Source organism: Ostrinia furnacalis, unplaced genomic scaffold, assembly GCF_004193835.3.
Source record: "Ostrinia furnacalis isolate ACB-3 unplaced genomic scaffold, ASM419383v2 OfSCF2414, whole genome shotgun sequence".
NCBI lineage: Eukaryota > Metazoa > Arthropoda > Insecta > Lepidoptera > Crambidae > Ostrinia > Ostrinia furnacalis.
This window is the reverse complement of record NW_021132653.1, coordinates 282,953-301,273: the sequence shown is the minus strand read 5'-3', so window position 1 is coordinate 301,273 and position 18,321 is coordinate 282,953. Positions and strand designations below refer to the sequence as shown.

The 18,321-nt window shown below is 36.6% G+C and overlaps 3 protein-coding genes across 3 annotated transcripts; 1 reads left to right on the top strand and 2 right to left on the bottom strand.

Moving 5' to 3' along the window:
• Positions 1-3,349: 3,349 nt before the first annotated feature.
• On the bottom strand, positions 3,350-6,074 carry ND-B18 (NADH dehydrogenase (ubiquinone) B18 subunit). Its single transcript, XM_028308359.1, has 3 exons — positions 5,684-6,074; positions 5,352-5,520; positions 3,350-3,501 (listed from the first exon to the last, which is right to left on the bottom strand). The coding sequence occupies exons 1-3, from the start codon at positions 5,790-5,792 to the stop codon at positions 3,423-3,425; spliced, it is 357 nt and encodes a 118-aa protein (XP_028164160.1). The 5' UTR covers positions 5,793-6,074; the 3' UTR covers positions 3,350-3,422.
• A 2,031-nt stretch (positions 6,075-8,105) lies between these two features.
• On the top strand, positions 8,106-11,512 carry LOC114355490 (serine/threonine-protein kinase Nek8). The gene is made up of 6 exons (XM_028308353.1): positions 8,106-8,314; positions 8,402-8,492; positions 8,825-8,995; positions 9,112-9,272; positions 10,255-10,405; positions 10,860-11,512. The coding sequence occupies exons 1-6, from the start codon at positions 8,244-8,246 to the stop codon at positions 11,106-11,108; spliced, it is 894 nt and encodes a 297-aa protein (XP_028164154.1). The 5' UTR covers positions 8,106-8,243; the 3' UTR covers positions 11,109-11,512.
• Positions 11,297-15,927, bottom strand: U2A (small nuclear ribonucleoprotein polypeptide A'-like U2A). The gene is made up of 6 exons (XM_028308354.1): positions 15,713-15,927; positions 15,456-15,603; positions 15,137-15,301; positions 14,802-14,986; positions 14,165-14,314; positions 11,297-11,612 (listed from the first exon to the last, which is right to left on the bottom strand). The coding sequence occupies exons 1-6, from the start codon at positions 15,792-15,794 to the stop codon at positions 11,566-11,568; spliced, it is 777 nt and encodes a 258-aa protein (XP_028164155.1). The 5' UTR covers positions 15,795-15,927; the 3' UTR covers positions 11,297-11,565.
• Between the last annotated feature and the right edge of the window lie 2,394 nt (positions 15,928-18,321).

Below are 18,321 nucleotides of genomic sequence, written 5' to 3'. Positions count from 1 at the left end.
CTAAAAGTAACCACAGCAGTTCAAAAGTAACCTAAAAGGTTACAAAAGTAACCTTCTGGCAACACTGCATAAACGTGCAAGGTATAGTTGGTATAGATGACCCACGCTGAACTGTCCCGCCAAACTCAATGACAGGGGGGCGCTACCATCGTTCAACTATATGGTTTCCAACATGGCAAAAATCTGAACCAGCGATCCGGTATTGACGGTGGCGCCCCACTGTCAATGTCATCGACAGGACAGTCCAGTATTTTGGAACTATATAGTCCAGTATTTTGGAACGTATAGTTGAACGATGGTAGCGCCATTGAGTTTGGTGGGACAGTTCAGTGTGGGTCGTCTTATGCCAACACAGCCTTTATACAGTATACAGTACCCGGCAATAAATATTGCACATCGACCTTTGGAAAGAGACCATCGGTTAATTTCGGCTCGTAGAGCGTTATCTCTGTCGCACACTACCTATGCGATTGACAAAACATTATTCAATGAAAATATTGTCCGAACCCTTAGTATATCTCTTGGACAAATACTTTGACATTATTGTGAACCACTTTTCTTTCACGACTATAAAAGTTTTTAGCAATTTAATTCACAAAATCAATTGCACACATTTAAAATATAGTTTGTTTACACTTTGACGTCATTGTCAGTCGTGGACAGAGATAACGCTCTACGAAACCGAAATTATCCGATTTCTCTTTCTTAAGGTCGGTCGATGTGCAATATTTATCGCCGGGTATTGTACACGATTTGGGAAAACAACATGGCCGCAATATAGGCAATCAGCTGACAGATGTTTGTGTTTGTGTGTGTATAGTTCCAAAATAACTTTGACGTCATTGTCAGTCGTGGACAGAGATAACGCTCTACGAAACCGAAATTATCCGATTTCTCTTTCTTAAGGTCGGTCGATGTGCAATATTTATCGCCGGGTATTGTACACGATTTGGGAAAACAACATGGCCGCAATATAGGCAATCAGCTGACAGATGTTTGTGTTTGTGTGTGTATAGTTCCAAAATACTGTCCTATGCATGACATTGACAGTGGGGCGCCACCGTCAATACCGGATCGCTGGTTCCGATTTTTGCCATGTTGGAAACCAGAGCCCCGATTACGGTAACTTTTAACGTCTACAATCCCACAGATATGGATTAGAGTAGATACAGCAAGTTGATCGTCAAAGCGTGCCATTCCGATATGTCCAAATGGACATACATGGTCGAGTGATGTTCATGTAATCCGATTACAACAATCGGATACATTGAAGTAATATTACTACGTATAGAACAGACATCGCGAACAAAATATGTACAATGCGGGGTGCGGGGCGGGAATTTGACGGACAGCTGTCAGTCAAATCCATGACTATCAAGTTTCATAATTTATGGCGATAAAATCTGCACCAGAAAATGTCGTACTTCATTGACAGGATTGCAAGAATAGTGACGTTCCTGCGGTCGCCTCATCATAGACATTGTGAAACGATTTTGACACATGCTGCATCTATCTTTATCTGTGTACAATCCAGATGCGTTTCTGATTCTGCAATACGATTGGTCAAAACAGCTGACGTATGCTGTTGAACGACCAATCGTATCACAGAATCAGAATCGAGAAGCGTGTCTGTGGGTCTAGTCAAAATGCCATCGCAAACCAATGTGAAGTTTTCACTAATGTCAGTCGCCGCGTCACCAGTGATTCGATTCGATCGGAAAATGGCAGCCAAAATGCACATTGAACCACCAACGACGCGGCGATATAAAAGTTCATTCAAAATCGAATAAAAGTTAAAAAATGTCTATGACTTTGCGATTGTTTTTACTTTTTCTAGCTTTTTTTTTAATTAGTTTCTTCCTTCTTTCTGCTCTCTGTTTACGTCTATGCTTCGCTGTCAAACTAGCTGTCAAAACGACATCGCGATACGGATTTGTCAAAACAGCCTTAGGGTGGGTTGCACCATCTTAGTTTAACTTTGACAAACATCTTAAATCTGTCAAACTCCATACAAAAAACACCGGTTAACGTCATAGTTACGTTTAAAGTTAGGTGGTGCAACTCACCCTATTGGTTTTCGATCGAATCCAAGCTTATCACCGGGGTTTTAGTAATCGCAATGAAAATGGCGGGTGTTGCGATTCGATTCGATTTTGATTGAGTCTTAAATGCATGTTGGCTAAGCCTTTGTATGGGAAATTTCAATCCAGTCTTTCGATTATCGATAGGTAGGGCTTTGCGATTCGATTTTTTGCCGTTTGACTAAGCCTTTTTTGTTATCGACCTCTTTTGCGATTTGTTTATTTGTTTGCGACTGGTTTGCGATGGGTTTGCGATTTTAAAGTGCGTTTTGACTAGACCCGCAGCCTTAGGGTGGGTTGCACCATCTTAGTTTAACTTTGACAAACGTCTAAAATCTGTCAAACTCCATACAAAAAACACCGGTTAACGTCATAGTTACGTTTAAAGTTAGGTGGTGCAACTCACCCTATTGGTTTTCGATCGAATCCAAGCTTATCACCGGGGTTTTAGTAATCGCAATGAAAATGGCGGGTGTTGCGATTCGATTCGATTTTGATTGAGTCTTAAATGCATGTTGGCTAAGCCTTTGTATGGGAAATTTCAAACCAGTCTTTCGATTATCGATAGGTAGGGCTTTGCGATTCGATTTTTTGCCGTTTGACTAAGCCTTTTTTGTTATCGACCTCTTTTGCGATTTGTTTATTTGTTTGCGACTGGTTTGCGATGGGTTTGCGATTTTAAAGTGCGTTTTGACTAGACCCGCGGGGCTCAGTTGAACGATGGTAGCGCTAGCGCCCCTCTGTCATTGAGTTTGGTGGGACAGTTCAGCCTGGGTACTGGGCTCGTCAGAGTAAATGTATTCTTTGGTACTGGGACTACTGGGTCATCTATACTTGTCAGCTGAGACACGCTGAGAGTAGTATGTAGTATCCTAAATAAAGGGGGTGGGAGCATATCTTTAGCTTCATGGTGAAGGTGAATGAGCGAGTGAGCGCACAGCGAGGGAAGCGAACGTGCCGCGGCAGCGGCCGCCGAGCGCTGCCTGTCTAGAATTTTTCTTAAAATTGCTCGTATTTCGTAAACAGCCCGCCCGCTGGTCTCTCCTTTCCCTATATTAGCATCTTTTACACACATTGCCGCTGTGCGTTTGGTATTGTTTAGAATACCTAGTCAGAGCATAAAATTAATACCTAATATTTTTTTACATTAACTGAATTTTTTTGGCATTCTATACATTGACTGGGGATTGTACACACTGCCGGTAACACATACCTACATGTAAGAGCTGTGTCAATTTTAAGGTAGCTTGTAAAGATTTATAAGAGAATATTTGAAATAATCTTTTATTCTATTTACATAAATAATAACAAATGTTTTTACTACTCCAGCTGATTAATAAATTAAGCAGCACCGACCAAGCGTTGTTCTCTTACTCTCAAGCGACGTTCACGTTCGAATTCTTTCATGCGAAGGAGATAACTGGAAAAACAAGAATGAGTTAATGGCTGTAAAATCATGTTAAATACTATACAGGGTGTCCCAAAAACAATGGATAACCCTGTAACCATCGATAGGCCTCGCCATGGTTTCCCTAACGTCCAATTTTGACCCTAGTAAAAATATCACCGTTTTCAAGATTTTTAAGTTTTTGTGCATTTTTAGAAAATTGCCAACTGCGATTACTTTTTCTCATGCCATATCTACAAATGAGGATACTTTTCAATCTAGTTTTTTTCCTTATCACAAGGGATAGTTGGGCTATCAAAAGAAAAGATTAAAGTTCAACAAACTAGTTTAAAAGTATGAACATTTTAAGAAATTGCAGAGAAGAAGGAAAAATTAATTCATTGTCTTGCACATTTGATCAGCCATCGTGTAAAAAAAATGTAGGAAGACCATCGTGCCCATTACCTTAAAAACTTCCTTGGTTAATTGGGATTCTTGTTTCAACTATTCAACATCCTTATTGGCCTATGTATAATCATATTCTATAGCTTAGCTCAGTCGATATTTTTCAGGAATAAATTCTTACGTCTTAAACAGTGATTGCGACAATACTAACAAGGTAACTAGGGGCAGCTTCTTATTATCATTGGATAGCTCTTTAGTTATACCTCAATTGAAACTCGTGACTTATAATGACTACCCTACCCCGCGAGCTGCGTTCAGTTGATGTTGATGAATTACCACCTAGACCAACTTCTGCCTCGTCCCAAAACCATTCTGGGGTTAAAAGAACATGTGCCATTTGCCTTAGCCATGTAATAAAATGTACTAGGTTCACTAGAACTTATTATGATAAACCTATGTGCCTAAATTGCTGCAAGCAAAATTGTGATGTCTGTAGACGTGAACGTTTCTAGTAAGTGATGTTTGATGATTGTAGTTTTTTTAATTTCTTATCTTAGGATAGCTTTACCTGCTGAGTTTTGTAGATCAGTATCTAAACTATCTAAAAATGATGATTAGGAAGGTCCCAAAGTGTATTTCTGGGGGCTAGTATGCCCATTTTAGGTGACTAACTTTTTTTTTAATGAAAAGTACCTTGCTCAAATAAAGACAGATTTTTTACCAAAAACTAATGTTTTTTTAAACCATGTTTTTATATTATTTGGACAACTATATAAGTTACGAAATTCTTGGCCTCAAACTTATTTTACGTTAGCCAATTTTTTTGTACATTAGTTTTTCTTTGACGTCTCTTAAACGTCACCTCACCAAAAACGCACTGTTGACCTCAGGTCACCAGTTAAAGGTTAATCTTTCTTTTGATAGCCCAACTGTCCCTTGTGATAAGGAAAAAAACTAGATTGAAAAGTATTATCATTTGTAGAAATGGCATGAGAAAAAGTAATCGCAGGTGGCAATTTTCTAAAAATGCACAAAAACTTAAAAATCTTGAAAACGGTGATATTTTTACTGGGGTCAAAAATGGACGTTAGGGAGATCATGGAGAGGCCTATCGATGGTTACAGGGTTATCCATTGTTTTTGGGACACCCTGTATACCTACGATAAATTGTAAATTGCTGTTATTACATACACCCTTTTTATATCGGGGTCAGAAAATAAGCCTATTTGAAAATTTATCTATGATATCATTATTATCAATGTCATTTTAAAATCAAAACAATTTTGACAGTAAATATGGATGGTGAGGGAAGATTTTTATTAATTATTTTATTATGAATAATAAAAAAGGAGAAGGATTACAGATTCACAGTTAAGTCCTTCATTTCACTTTACTACAGGTCGGTAATTAATTATGTACTGTGATACATTTTGATTAGCAAGAAAATTGTAAATATGAAAAATAATACAAGTACTTACTCCTGATGTTCACAGTTCAAATAATCGTGTTTCTCATGAGCACACTTGTACAGCATTGGCATGTTCTTATAACGGCAAACCTGATAATCAAGCAGCTTGTGGGCACAGTAGTCCCTTCTTTCTGGAGGAATCCTTGCTGATATCAAATCCTCTTCGCGAGCTATCATTTCTAAAATGAATAAACTTGTTATATAATAAAATACACGATAATTTTATTGATTAGTTCAAGAGTTTTGGTAACCTACAAAATATTATGTAACTTTGATATTTACATGAAACTTTGATATTTTGGTAATATCCGAATTGTGTCTCATAAACAATTCACTATTTACCTCGTTGTTTTCTTTCCTGTATAAAACCAGCGTGAGGTTCAAATGTAGGTTTATCATCCATGTAAAGGTCTACACTTCGTGCACCATAGGATCCCATAATTTGACCCATTTTTGTATTGGCAAGCAGATATAGTTGGCCTTAATTGATGTTAAGTGCGCTAGCCGCTGATCATTTGCTTGCAAAAGCAAACAAATTGGTCGTGTTTTCCAGAATTTGGAATTTTCGACTTTTGTTTGTACCACACAGTACTGCGATTTTATTGGTGTCTCTAATATTTCTAGAACCCAATTTATTCAGAGTAGCCTAAGCCAATAGCGAAGATAGCACACTTTTTAATACTGGCCAATAGAAACGCCGCCGCGACAACTTACGTTCTAATAATCCACTGACCAAAATGTCGTGGTGCCTTGCCAGTGAGTCCACTGACGCCATGAAGCTACAGATAAAAATGGAGGGCAGAGTTCTCAGACTAAGGATAACAACAAAAACTTGAGTCAAATTCAAATACCTACTTATATCTATCTCGCTCTCTGCGGCCCTATCTCTCTTTTTAGTGTGAGCTGTAGTATTGCAATCTTCTGATTTAAATCTCCTTGTAAATTCTTCGAAATAGCCAATTCACTAACCAAATCAGAAGTTAAACAAATAAATAATTAATATTTAAAACTAAGATTACCAAGTTAAATAAAAAATCACAAATTGTCGGCCATTTAGGCTTAATCAGGGTTGCCAGATATCAGCTAACTCAAATCGCCTAATTTTTCCTACCGAGTAGCCTAAATCGCCTAATATATTTTTTTTCCTGAAGTAGCCTAATTCGCCTAACATTTTGAGGTAAGTATACAAAAATACATGTCAAATCGACACATTAATGACAAACAGCTGTTTATCTCTTTCTAACTTACCCATGGTGACGTATGAAAAAAGAGACAAGTAGATAATGTTTGGTCAGCCTACTCATTATGGCAACATTTTTATGTGACGTCACTAACTACCTGACTCGTGCCGAGTACACACAAGATTTAAGAAATCAACGTGGCTGCAATATAGACAATCAGCTGACAACTACACATACGCACACACACACACGCACACACACACACACAAACACACGCACGCGCACACACACACACGCACACACACACACACACACACACACACACACACACACACACACACACAAAACCTGTCATTTCCTATATTGCGGCCATGTTGTTTTCTTAAATCGTGTATTTGTATTGCGTGTAAGTGTGTGCGTAATGTATGTGTTAGCGGCAATTTGTATAATTTAGGAATTCTATACAATCCCTAGTCAATGTGTAAAATCAATGCCTGGGGCGCGTAATCAATGTATAAAATATTATTGTTCAATTAATATTTTACCATTGTATAGAATACCAGCTGGTCCACCGGTAATGTGTAAAGTAAACAGATTTTGATCATTATTATTTATGTACATAAATACGGTTAGGGTGTAGCAAAGGGGGTGCAGGACTTAGCCGAATAACCGAATTTTCAAACGTAATTTGTTTGGAGCTGATACTTCGAAAAAAATTGACGGATTTAGTAAGGAGTTTGGACTTTTTAGAGTAGTAAAGGGGGTAGGGGTCATTGTAAAAATCTAACTGAATTACAGAATACTAGGTAAGGGTTTATTTTTCCAAGGTAATCCTGAAGTAGCCTAAATAGCCCGATCTTATTTTCTAGGTAGCCTAAATGGCTACCGGTAGCCGTTTGCATTTTTTGGTCGCCATTTGACCCCCAGAGGTAGCCTAAATGGCGATAATTCGCCTAATCTGGCACCACTGGGCTTAATGTGTTGGCGAATCAGGGAATTACAATCCCAATTCCTGGATAATCGGTACCATGTGGCAACATCGGCCCAATCCGGCCCATCATCACAGATGCCCATCATGGCGGTTGTTTACTATTTTGTTTATTATGCAGTTAATTTCGTTTGAGATTGTTTACAGGAAATAATCATTGTTTTATCACAAGAATTAGTGCAAAATTTTGTAGTGCATGGTTGCGGTAGTACGTGGTGTCCTGGAAGTGACATAAGATTCCACGCGTAAGTGTTTATTTCGTGATTTCCGACATTGGATCATTGTAAACATTTTTCACATTTTTTACAGTAATTTCTTCCTAAAACGTTTTACCAGTAATGACACTTATCATTTTTAATGATACCTATGTCAAGAAATAAAGATTTTACATTGGTTTCATTGAATTTGAGCAATTTTATATTTTTTGTTTATTTAGAAAGAGCGAGTCTGCCCACAGAGAGCGAGATAGTGATACTTAGTTTTTGCTTCAAGTAGGTATTCGGAGTGTGGCCTCCATTTTTATCTGTAGCTTCATGGTAGGTACACAACGTACGGACGGAGGAGTGTGCGGTTTCTAACTACCCACACTAAAAATGTTATCTTTATTGTAAGATTTTTATTTTGTTGAAATGATGGATGTTGAAATGAAATGATGGTCAACGAAAAGTAATTAGGTAATCATAAATTGTGTAAACTATACGAAATTTGAATAAATAAATACGTCGTTTAAAACATGGATGTGACGAAAAGGTTTAAGGATCATAATTTGAATGTTTTAAAGACAATAGGACAAGGAACGTATGGGTAAGTAGAATCTGATAGTGTACAATGTAAGCGATTTAATAGATAAGTATTCGTTATACACATTGTCAATGCTAAATATTTTTTCAGGAATGTTTATTTGTGCGAAAATACATTAAGTAATAATTTAAGCATTGTAAAAGATATTGAATTAAATGGAAAGATCCAAGACCATAAGCAGGTTAGTTAATATAGATAGTTTTATGACAATAGTAAATCAATAATCTATTAAAAATTCAAGCAACTGCAACCCTTTCTCTGAGTTGTAAGGCAGAAATCGCTTCCTAGCGGTAAGACCGCATAAATTGTGCAGTTTCATTTTAGTATTTCCTTTATTTATCTGTTTCGTTCGTGTGGTGAGCTTTAAAGAGTTTATCACTTACTTATATAAAGTGATGAAAATATCCCTAGTACCTAGGTACCTACACGCTTATTCGTCCAAGCTACACGCGCAGCAAAATGGTATAGTACCCTATTAGTTTGTCATGTATTTGTTTTTAATATTTACTTTAGGATATAGCAAATGAAGTAAACATTTTGTCTGCGATGCGACATCCGAATATTATAAGATTTTATGAATGCTTTTACACTGACAATCACGTAATGATTTCTATGGAATATGCCACTAGCGGGAATCTAGCAGAATACATGTATCAACGTTATCCAAAACTTATAAAACAACAGGTCAGTCCATTTATAATTTATTAACCGACTTCAAAAAAGGAGGACGTTCTATGTTTGTATTTCAACTAAGTAAGTAAGTGATACACTTATTGATTAATATTTATTTACTTAAACAGGAAATACTCTTCTACTTCAGTCAAGTGTTGCTTGGAGTAAACTACATACACAATTTAAATATTATCCATCGAGATTTAAAGGCCGAAAACATTTTATTAACCGGAAAAAATGGTCTTTTAGTTAAAATTGGTGACTTTGGCATTTCTAAAATGCTTGCGAGGTAAATATAAATTATCATACTTACCTATAGCCTGACCAGGAACATAAAAACCCTGGCATAGAGGCGCTTCAATTGCATTTGATAGTGCAACACTGAGTACAGTCGTACCTGTGTTAAATTAATAGGCTAACTTTATGTATCAGGATTCAGAATTACGGGCTAATTTGATATTNTATAGCCTGACCAGGAACATAAAAACCCTGGCATAGAGGCGCGTCAATTGCATTTGATAGTGCAACACTGAGTACAGTCGTACCTGTGTTAAATTAATAGGCTAACTTTATGTATCAGGATTCAGAATTACGGGCTAATTTGATATTTTCATAAATTAACGAAAAAATATTATTATAGGTAACCTGGTTTAAATAAATTAAATGAAACCATCAATCGAGCTAGTAGGATTTATTTTATTATTCATCAATAATAAAATTCAGAACTTGAATATTCAACTGCAATGTCTGCTAAGAACGCTTCAAACTCGGTACTTCTTTCCCAATTTCATAAAATTCAACTCTTAAAAAGTGACAAAAAACTTTAAAATAGGTAGTTGATACAAACCACAGCTAATTTTCATAGTTGACTGTACTATACGATAAACATGTCAGTCAATTTGACAACCTTTGTCGGAAACATTATTCAATGAAAATATTGTCCGAACCCTTAGTATTTCTCTTCGACAAATACTTTAACACATTGTGAACCACTTTTCTTTCACGACTATAAAAAGATTTTAGCAATTTATTCACAAAATCAATTGCGCACATATAAAATAAAGTTTGTTTACACTATGACAGCAATAAACTGACATGCAAGGTAACATTATAATGAAGTTTTCAGTTACTGTTGCCATTAAAAGAAATTAGTACCATTAGTTTTCCGCAACATGGCGAGGGTTTTTATGTTCCTGGTCAGGCTATACTGTTGGTTATTTGAAAATACGTTTACTTAAAGCGTGCTTATAGTGTGAAACTTAACATTTCAGCGCGAAAAAAACATCAACTGTCATTGGAACTCCGTATTATTTAGCCCCAGAACTATGTGAAAGTAAGCCCTATGATACGAAGAGCGACATTTGGGCTCTCGGATGTTTACTCTATGAGATGTGTACCCACAAAAGAGCTTTCGATGCAGAGGTAATATCCCATAGCCTGCTAAGGCCTTAAAAATTTAAAAGCCTTGGATTCGATGCCTGGCTAGACATTTTTCTGGAGGTTTATATGAAAGTAGTGTTTTTTAAGTAAGAGACTTGAGATTTCAATGTAATACGCTCTCTAGATATTATGTATCTTAAGAAATCAACCACCATAATATTTAAGGGGGGTAAAACGTACGAAGTCGCGGGCGGCCGCTATGTATGTACCTACTTCATAAAGGTTGCAGGCTGCTACTACAAGCGGCCAATCTGGAAATCATTGCGGGAGGCCTACCATAATGTTCAGCAGTGGATGTCCTGTGGCTGAAATGCATAAATACTGAGAGGCTGAAATATTCTTTGAGTGTCGTTATAAAATATGGAGCTAATTGCCCTACTTAAGAATAACTTGTGTATGTAATTATAATTACGCAAATTCGCTTTTACTTTTCTAGTCTCTGGTCGGATTAGTAAAGGCTATAACAAATGGGAGTGTCCACCCTATTGACTTGACGGTTTACGAAAGAGGAATGCAAGATCTTATAGATGCAATGCTATCAATTCTGCCAGAAAAACGTCCCTGTGTGAAAGAACTCATGGGCAGAAAGGTAATGCTGCCAATAATCTATACAGTTTTCTTAGACGCTGGTAATGATCAACTGTTACTGTTGAGAGCCCAGAAGGATTTCTTAGGAATAGTATAATACTTATTATGATTATAATGATGTGACACCTGATAACAGTCATCTATGCAAGTTGGCTCAAGTTAACTCAACATATTGTGTAATTAATATGATTTAAGATATCGTAATAAATGTAAAATTATTAATCATAAATGCAGGTGCTTTATATGATTTGACAAATATTGAAAATTTGAAATAAAACTATGACATGCAAAATAATTTGTTTTATTTTGATGACACACGCTCCTTGGGATGAATGCTGTAAAGTATAAGTAGGAATATTTATTGACGTAAATCAATTCACATTTATAACTTATAAATACCCATGTAGTTTCTGTCCTTAACATAAGTTGTGTAGTATCTGATTCTCAGAGCATAATATTCTGAAGTAGTTCTTTAGAGTTCTGATCTCCCCAGCTTAATAATAATTAAATGTAAAAACACCAGTAGTATCTATTTCTTTCGCAAAATTGCAACTTCACTGGCCATTTGTCTGGTCTGTCTCCATCTCTTCGTCTTCCTCTTCTGGAATCAATAAAAATATTATTAGTGTAAAAAATAATGATTTATAAAATACTAGCGGCCGATCGCGACTTCGTACGCGTGGATCCTGTTTTACCCCCTTCATCTATCTTACGCGGTTTAGATTTTTTCATACAATTTTTTTTTTCCGCTAACTCCCGTTCCCGTGGGAATTTTGCAATATCCTGTTGTAACTAAGCTTTAAGTTTACTAAGGTACCTGCATGCCGAATTTCAAGCGTCTAACTTAAGCGGTTCAGATTTTTCATACAAAACGATTTTCCCGCTAATTCCCATTCCCATGGGAATTCCTAAGTATCCTATAACCTGCCCAGGAGTATGAAGAATAATTGTACCAAGTTTCGTTAAAATCCGTCGAGTAGTTTTTGTTTCTATAAGGAACATACAGACAGACAGACAGACAAAAATTTTACTGATTGCATTTTTGGCATCAGTATCGATCACTAATCACCCCCTGATAGTTATTTTGAAAGTATATTTAATGTACAGAATTGACCTCTCTACAGATTTATTATAAGTAATAGATGAAGTCGGTGGATCGACGATCTGGTGAAGGTCGCGGGAGACACCTGGATGCGGGCAGCGCAGGACCGGTGACCGGTGTTTGTGAAAACCCGTGGGGAAGCCCTTTGTCCAGCAGACTGTAACGAAACTATGAAGTTGGCCCATTCTAACTCCACGGCAAACCTGCCCGCGTAGCTAAGGGGTATGAAGGCTATACGAAAATGCGAGATCCTACAACTAAATATGATACGATGGCACCACGACGAGACGCGCCAACCTTATTTCTGGAATCATCCATTATGTGTAATATACAATGAAGTAAACAGAAAATATTTTAATTAAAAATTGGGTCTCTATTTAACACCTTAAAGTTCTCAGACAATAGCGAAATTAACATGAATTTTGTTACATAATATTCATCCTCTTCTTTAGTTGAGTGGTATAGGGTACCATAAACTTCATTACAAAGGCAAGAGGTTAAGTAATTATATTAAACTCTGATTTTTAATTCGACGGAATTTTGACATTTCAGAAGTGTTGTCAACATTGAAACATTCCCACTAAGAATGGAGAGCATTTTTACAAATTAAAAAATAATCCTTTCTTGAATTTAAGGTTTCACTTGAAAAACTAAGGCTTAAAAATGTACTGATCCTTTCAAAATGGTCATTTGAATTTTTATTATCATATTTTTGAAGTTACAAAAAAAATTGGGAAATTATTTTTCTATTACTGGACTCCCTGCCCAATAATCCATGAGTTACAAACCTTTTTTATGAAAATCCTTTTGTTAATAAAATTAAGCTTCATAAAATAATCAATTTAACAAGATGCCAATTTTATAATCCAAGTTGATTAAGATGACGATAACGATGATTGATGATCAATACATATTTTCGTTTATGTTAATATGTCGTTTTTCTGTGTTAAAAACACGTTTTTTTCTATTTAGTCTCTAAAATGTACATAATAATTAGTGAACATTGAATTCACAAAACAAACAATAGTTCAATCTTAAAAGTTGTACTTGATGAAATTTCATTTCATATTATTTATTATTAATTCAAAGCAAAAAAGGCTTATTACATCTGAATTGTCAAAAAATGACAGCTGTCAGAATTCCGTCGAATTAAAAATCGGACTNTATGAAGTCGGCCCATTCTAACTCCACGGCAAACCTGCCCGCGTAGCTAAGGGGTATGAAGGCTATACGAAAATGCGAGATCCTACAACTAAATATGATACGATGGCACCACGACGAGCCGCGCCAACCTTATTTCTGGAATCATCCATTATGTGTAATATACAATGAAGTAAACAGAAAATATTTTATTAAAAATTGGGTCTCTATTTAACACCTTAAAGTTCTCTGACAATAGCGAAATTAACATGAATTTTGTTACATAATATTCATCCTCTCCTTTAGTTGAGTGGTATAGGGTACCATAAACTTTATTACAAAGGCAAGAGGTTAGGTAATTATATTAAATTTCCAGAGGCATGCATTGGGTGCTAAGGGTAATTAATAGCCCTCTGCTGTCTTCCTCATTTAACAAATGCCTCAATCCTCCTCCTCCTCTGGCAAATTAAGAGGGTCATCCTCCTACAAGTGGAGGCTAAATGACCTTATGATGATGAGTAGCTTGTCATTAAGAAAAAATAATATGATTCCTACCACTTGTTCTGGTTTTCTAACACAAGTATCTACTTATACTTAAAAGAAAACCCCAATCGAAACCCTGTTTTTTCAAACCTGATTCTGAATAAACAATTTTGTATTTGTATTTTGTGTTCTTGAATGCTTTGTTAGTTTCATTCTGCAGTCCAAGAATAGGAAGTTCACTTTACCAAATACTTTGTCTAAATAATTATAAATATTATAATGAATATTGGCTATTTAAACTATTTATTTTGTTGAGCCCACAATGATAATCACTTGATATGTGTGTTTACACACACAATTTTTTATTATTTGACAAGTGAAGAAAATTGTAGTAATATCAAATAAAGAAATAAAAGCTATGTTCTTACGTTGCCCATTGGCTTGTGATTGCGGTTGGATAGGTTTTTGTCCAGGTATCTGGCCAGACTGCAGCATCCGTGTCAACCTTTCCACTTCTTGCAGCGATGACGCGTTTTTGATGGCTTCTCTGATTTTGTGTATTTCTTGGGGAGTTAAGTCTGTGAATGCAAAAAATGCAATTATTGTTAAATATTTTTTCTTTTTGACTAAGGTGATGCAGAAATCATGTATAATCGATGAAAAGAGATTATGGCTGGGTTGCACCATCTTACTTTAACTTTAACAAATGTCAAAAATCTGTCAATCTCTATACAAAAAACATTGGTTATCATATCATTATAGTTACCGTCAAAGTTAGATGGTGCAACTTAACCTGTTAACAATTAACATTGTGTACTAATCTGATGAAGCTAATAGTAATGGTAGTCTTGCCATAATATTTGTCTCAAAGCATAAGGAGACATGTAAAGTACCCCTTAGGGCTTAGGGGCTACCTTTTTTTTATTGTTTTTGACATTCATGTGCCAAGACTGGTCAAAATGCATAAACATTTGATTTAAGAGTTATTTCATTAATCAATAAATAATCCACTAATCCAGTGGGGAATAGTGGAATAACCTAAAAATATGTATATTTTGTACTTACTACTCAGTTTAGGGTCAGGCATGTTCCCACCAGGCACAAACGTCTTGGCTTTGCGCGTAATCTCTTTCTGCATTTCTTTTCCTTTTTTACTTTTGAATAGCACCATCGCTTCATCCCTTTCCTTCTGCTTAATTTTTCTGAAGTCTAGTAGTCTTAACTCGGGCAACTTATAGGCAATGTATGCTCTGAAACATAATCAGTTACTTATTATTATTCAGAAAAGACATTTGGAAAGATAATAGTCTTTTTTAATTTATAATAAGCCTAGCTAATGAGCTTTCAAAATAACTTCTATTTTTGCATACTTCACTGTCAAGTTTTGTTTTTTCTCTCACCTGTAATGCTGTTTATTTGCAACAGGATTGTGCATCAATGATAGTGTTTTTAGCTTCGGGATGGTTGCAAGAGGGTCTAAATCACCGAGCTCTGTGATATTGTTATTGGTCAATATGAGAGAATCCAAATTTGGTAAATACTGCTCCAAATTTTCACCAAGTCGACTGAAAAAGACGAAAGCATGATAATACATAATAAAGCTTTTACTGGGTTTATTATTATAATTCTATTATTATAATAAATGCCGGGCCACTATGGGCCTCATAAGAAGGCTCAAGGTCACCCAAAGGGCGATGGAGCGGGCTATGCAATACTTACACTATTCTGTTATTATTAAGTAGTAAACATTTAAGTCTTTTCAAAAGGGGGAATCCATCAAGTTTTCTGATATCGTTATCTGACAAATCTATAGTATCAAACTGGTCCAAGGTGGCACCCATGTTTTCGATTTGAGGTATTTTGTAGCCTGCAAAAAGCGAGAATAACTTGAATTATTAATTCGTCTTGCATACAATATTGTCTTTCAATCAGCCTACTTCAATTTCGTCGCATTATTTACACCAATGTAAACTAACCTCTCAAATCCAATTCACGATCCCTGCAAGGGTTCATGTATTGCATGGAATTTTGAATCAATTCTGTTGTTAGTTTCACCATTTTGCAACTATTACTTTATTATTCACTCTTTGATCACTTGAACGTAATTCTCCAATGCGCATTTAGAAATTAAAGAGGCATTTTTTTTCAGACGCAACGCGAACGCTAGCAAATTCAAGCAAAATGACACTTTGTTTGAGCTTGACAATGTTGACAGTTACTGTCAGTTTTATGGCTTTCGCCATTGATCTTGTAAATAAATGGGCTAACCACTATAATGTCTGTCTGGGGTAAACTCGGTAAAGCCACGTTTACGCGTAAATCGTGATGGAATCGTCATAATTAAGAAATAAATACCTACTGAGTAGGTAAATAATATGAAAAAAGACTTAATAGTTGTCATTTATTTTTTATTTTTTTCTTGCGCCTCCATCCATAATATTATATAATCGTTGGCTTGTTTTCTTTTTTAACGGTGCATGAAGCCGAGAACTTTGTGCCTTCGGATTTTTTGTTCACACCTTAATGTAAAGGTAAACGCACACTCATCTATCTTTTTGATTCAATTCTTTTTTCCTTTTGAAGAAAAAGGCAAAGACACTACTATACAGCCAAGTCTTCAGTTCGAACCATAGGTTCAAACGCTAAACTTGAATATTTTTTTTTGTTACTTGAATGATATTTATTCTGCCTTTACCTTGAATTTCATTTAAAGATGTGGTGGCGCGACCTCACACGGACTTCTTGAGAGATTTTGAGAAGTGATATATTGTTTCATTTGAAGCACTAATTGAAGCACTGTTTAATTTGCATAGACTTTAAAAAATTAACACTGCGTTTCAAAGTCAAAAACACATTGAATTTCATTCGTTCGTTCGTCGTGAGGAGAGCCGCAGGAGAACCAAAGTAAGCGACATAGCTCGCAGAATTGCTCGCAGAATTAACCGACATAGCCCCAACGGCCATCGTCTCTACGAGCTATGTGCGCCCCGCCTACTGCCACTTGATTTTAGCAATTCTGTGAGATATGTCGGTCACTTTGGTTTGATTGATAGCACTAATTCGATCGTAGGAGGAGGTCTTTGTCCAGCAGTGGACGTCATTTGGCTGAAACGAACAAACGAAGACGAACGAACGACTAATTCGATCACGCAGGGAAACTCTGAGCATAGCCCGCTCCATCGCCCTTTGGGTAACCTTGAGCCTTCTTATGAGGAGTGGCGGCGTAGCATAGGTTGGCACCCGGGGCGGCACCCCCCCCCCCCATCATAATATAAATTATAGCCTAAGGCACCCCAGAATGGCACCCCCCCTGTCATGACATCACGACCGTCTTTGCCATGCAGATGCGTCAATGAGTACTAATCTGCGTGACTTTGTCACCCCCTGATGCTTGGCACCCGGGGCGGACCGCCCCCACCGCCCCCCCCTTACGCCGCTACTGCTTATGAGGCCCATGGTAATATGGTAAGCGACCACGTTTCAGATCCATAAATCATCACTGATGGCAGCACACACTGGACAAAGACTTTTGTCTTAAGACACGTGGTATTTCGGTGAGCATAATTTATGCTCACGTGTCTTATGCATTATATATGCTGCACTTAGATGCTGCATAATAATTATCGCGAAGCTACCCGAACGCTGCCTAGCCGAGTTGGGTTCGACGATTGAACTCTTTCTCGAAGTTGGTCGATATTTTATAATTTAATTTTAATTATGGAATTATTGGGCCATAAGTACACGATTCCAGTATTTCCGTCAATGAAAACAGGCCTAACTATGTAACGGAAATAGTGGGATACCCTCTAAAAAATGAAAATCCGTTCAGTTAAAGGTCAAGCAGCTAGTCGAGGATTTCGAGGAAAGGTTGCGTGGATTTCTGTTTGATTAGCAAATAGATACCATTACTTACCTCGCCTTATCGGGTTCACGAATCTTATCAGGGTGGCCTATGACATTTGGGTACAATATTGTCTGATTTTCTTGACCTTTTGACATATACGATTTCAAATCGTTAAATCACTGGAACCACGCTGGAACCTTTGCTCGAATTGAAGTTTTAGGATATTAGACTCGCGTTCTACATTTTAAAACACAAACAACACGACAAAGGTGACGGATTTTCTTCCGCCACTTCTTCTCAGCACCAGCCCATAATTGTATGTTGTCCCGAAATGATGGTAGGGCAACAGCGTTGCCAGACGTCCCGATTTTGGCGGGACGTCCCGATTTTTAAATCAAATTTAAATGTCCCGCGCGGGACAGGCTCGGTCCCGCTTTTCGGAGAGAGACACTTACTTCACCAAACTATTGTTTGAAACGCCATATTATTCTAAAGAATAAAACATTTTTAATTTTATTCTTTTTTTATTCTAAAGACGAATTTAACGATAGAGTAAATCTGATTTAAAATGTTATTTTTTTGTTAAAATACATTTTATATGGCTACTTTTGCTATATATTGTCACGTAAACGTAATTTTAAGTCAAATAAACAGATAAATATTTGAAAACCTTTGATTGTATTACGTTTTTTTACTATGTCCCGCTTCTGACGGAAGAGTCCGACTTGGCGAAAAAAAAAA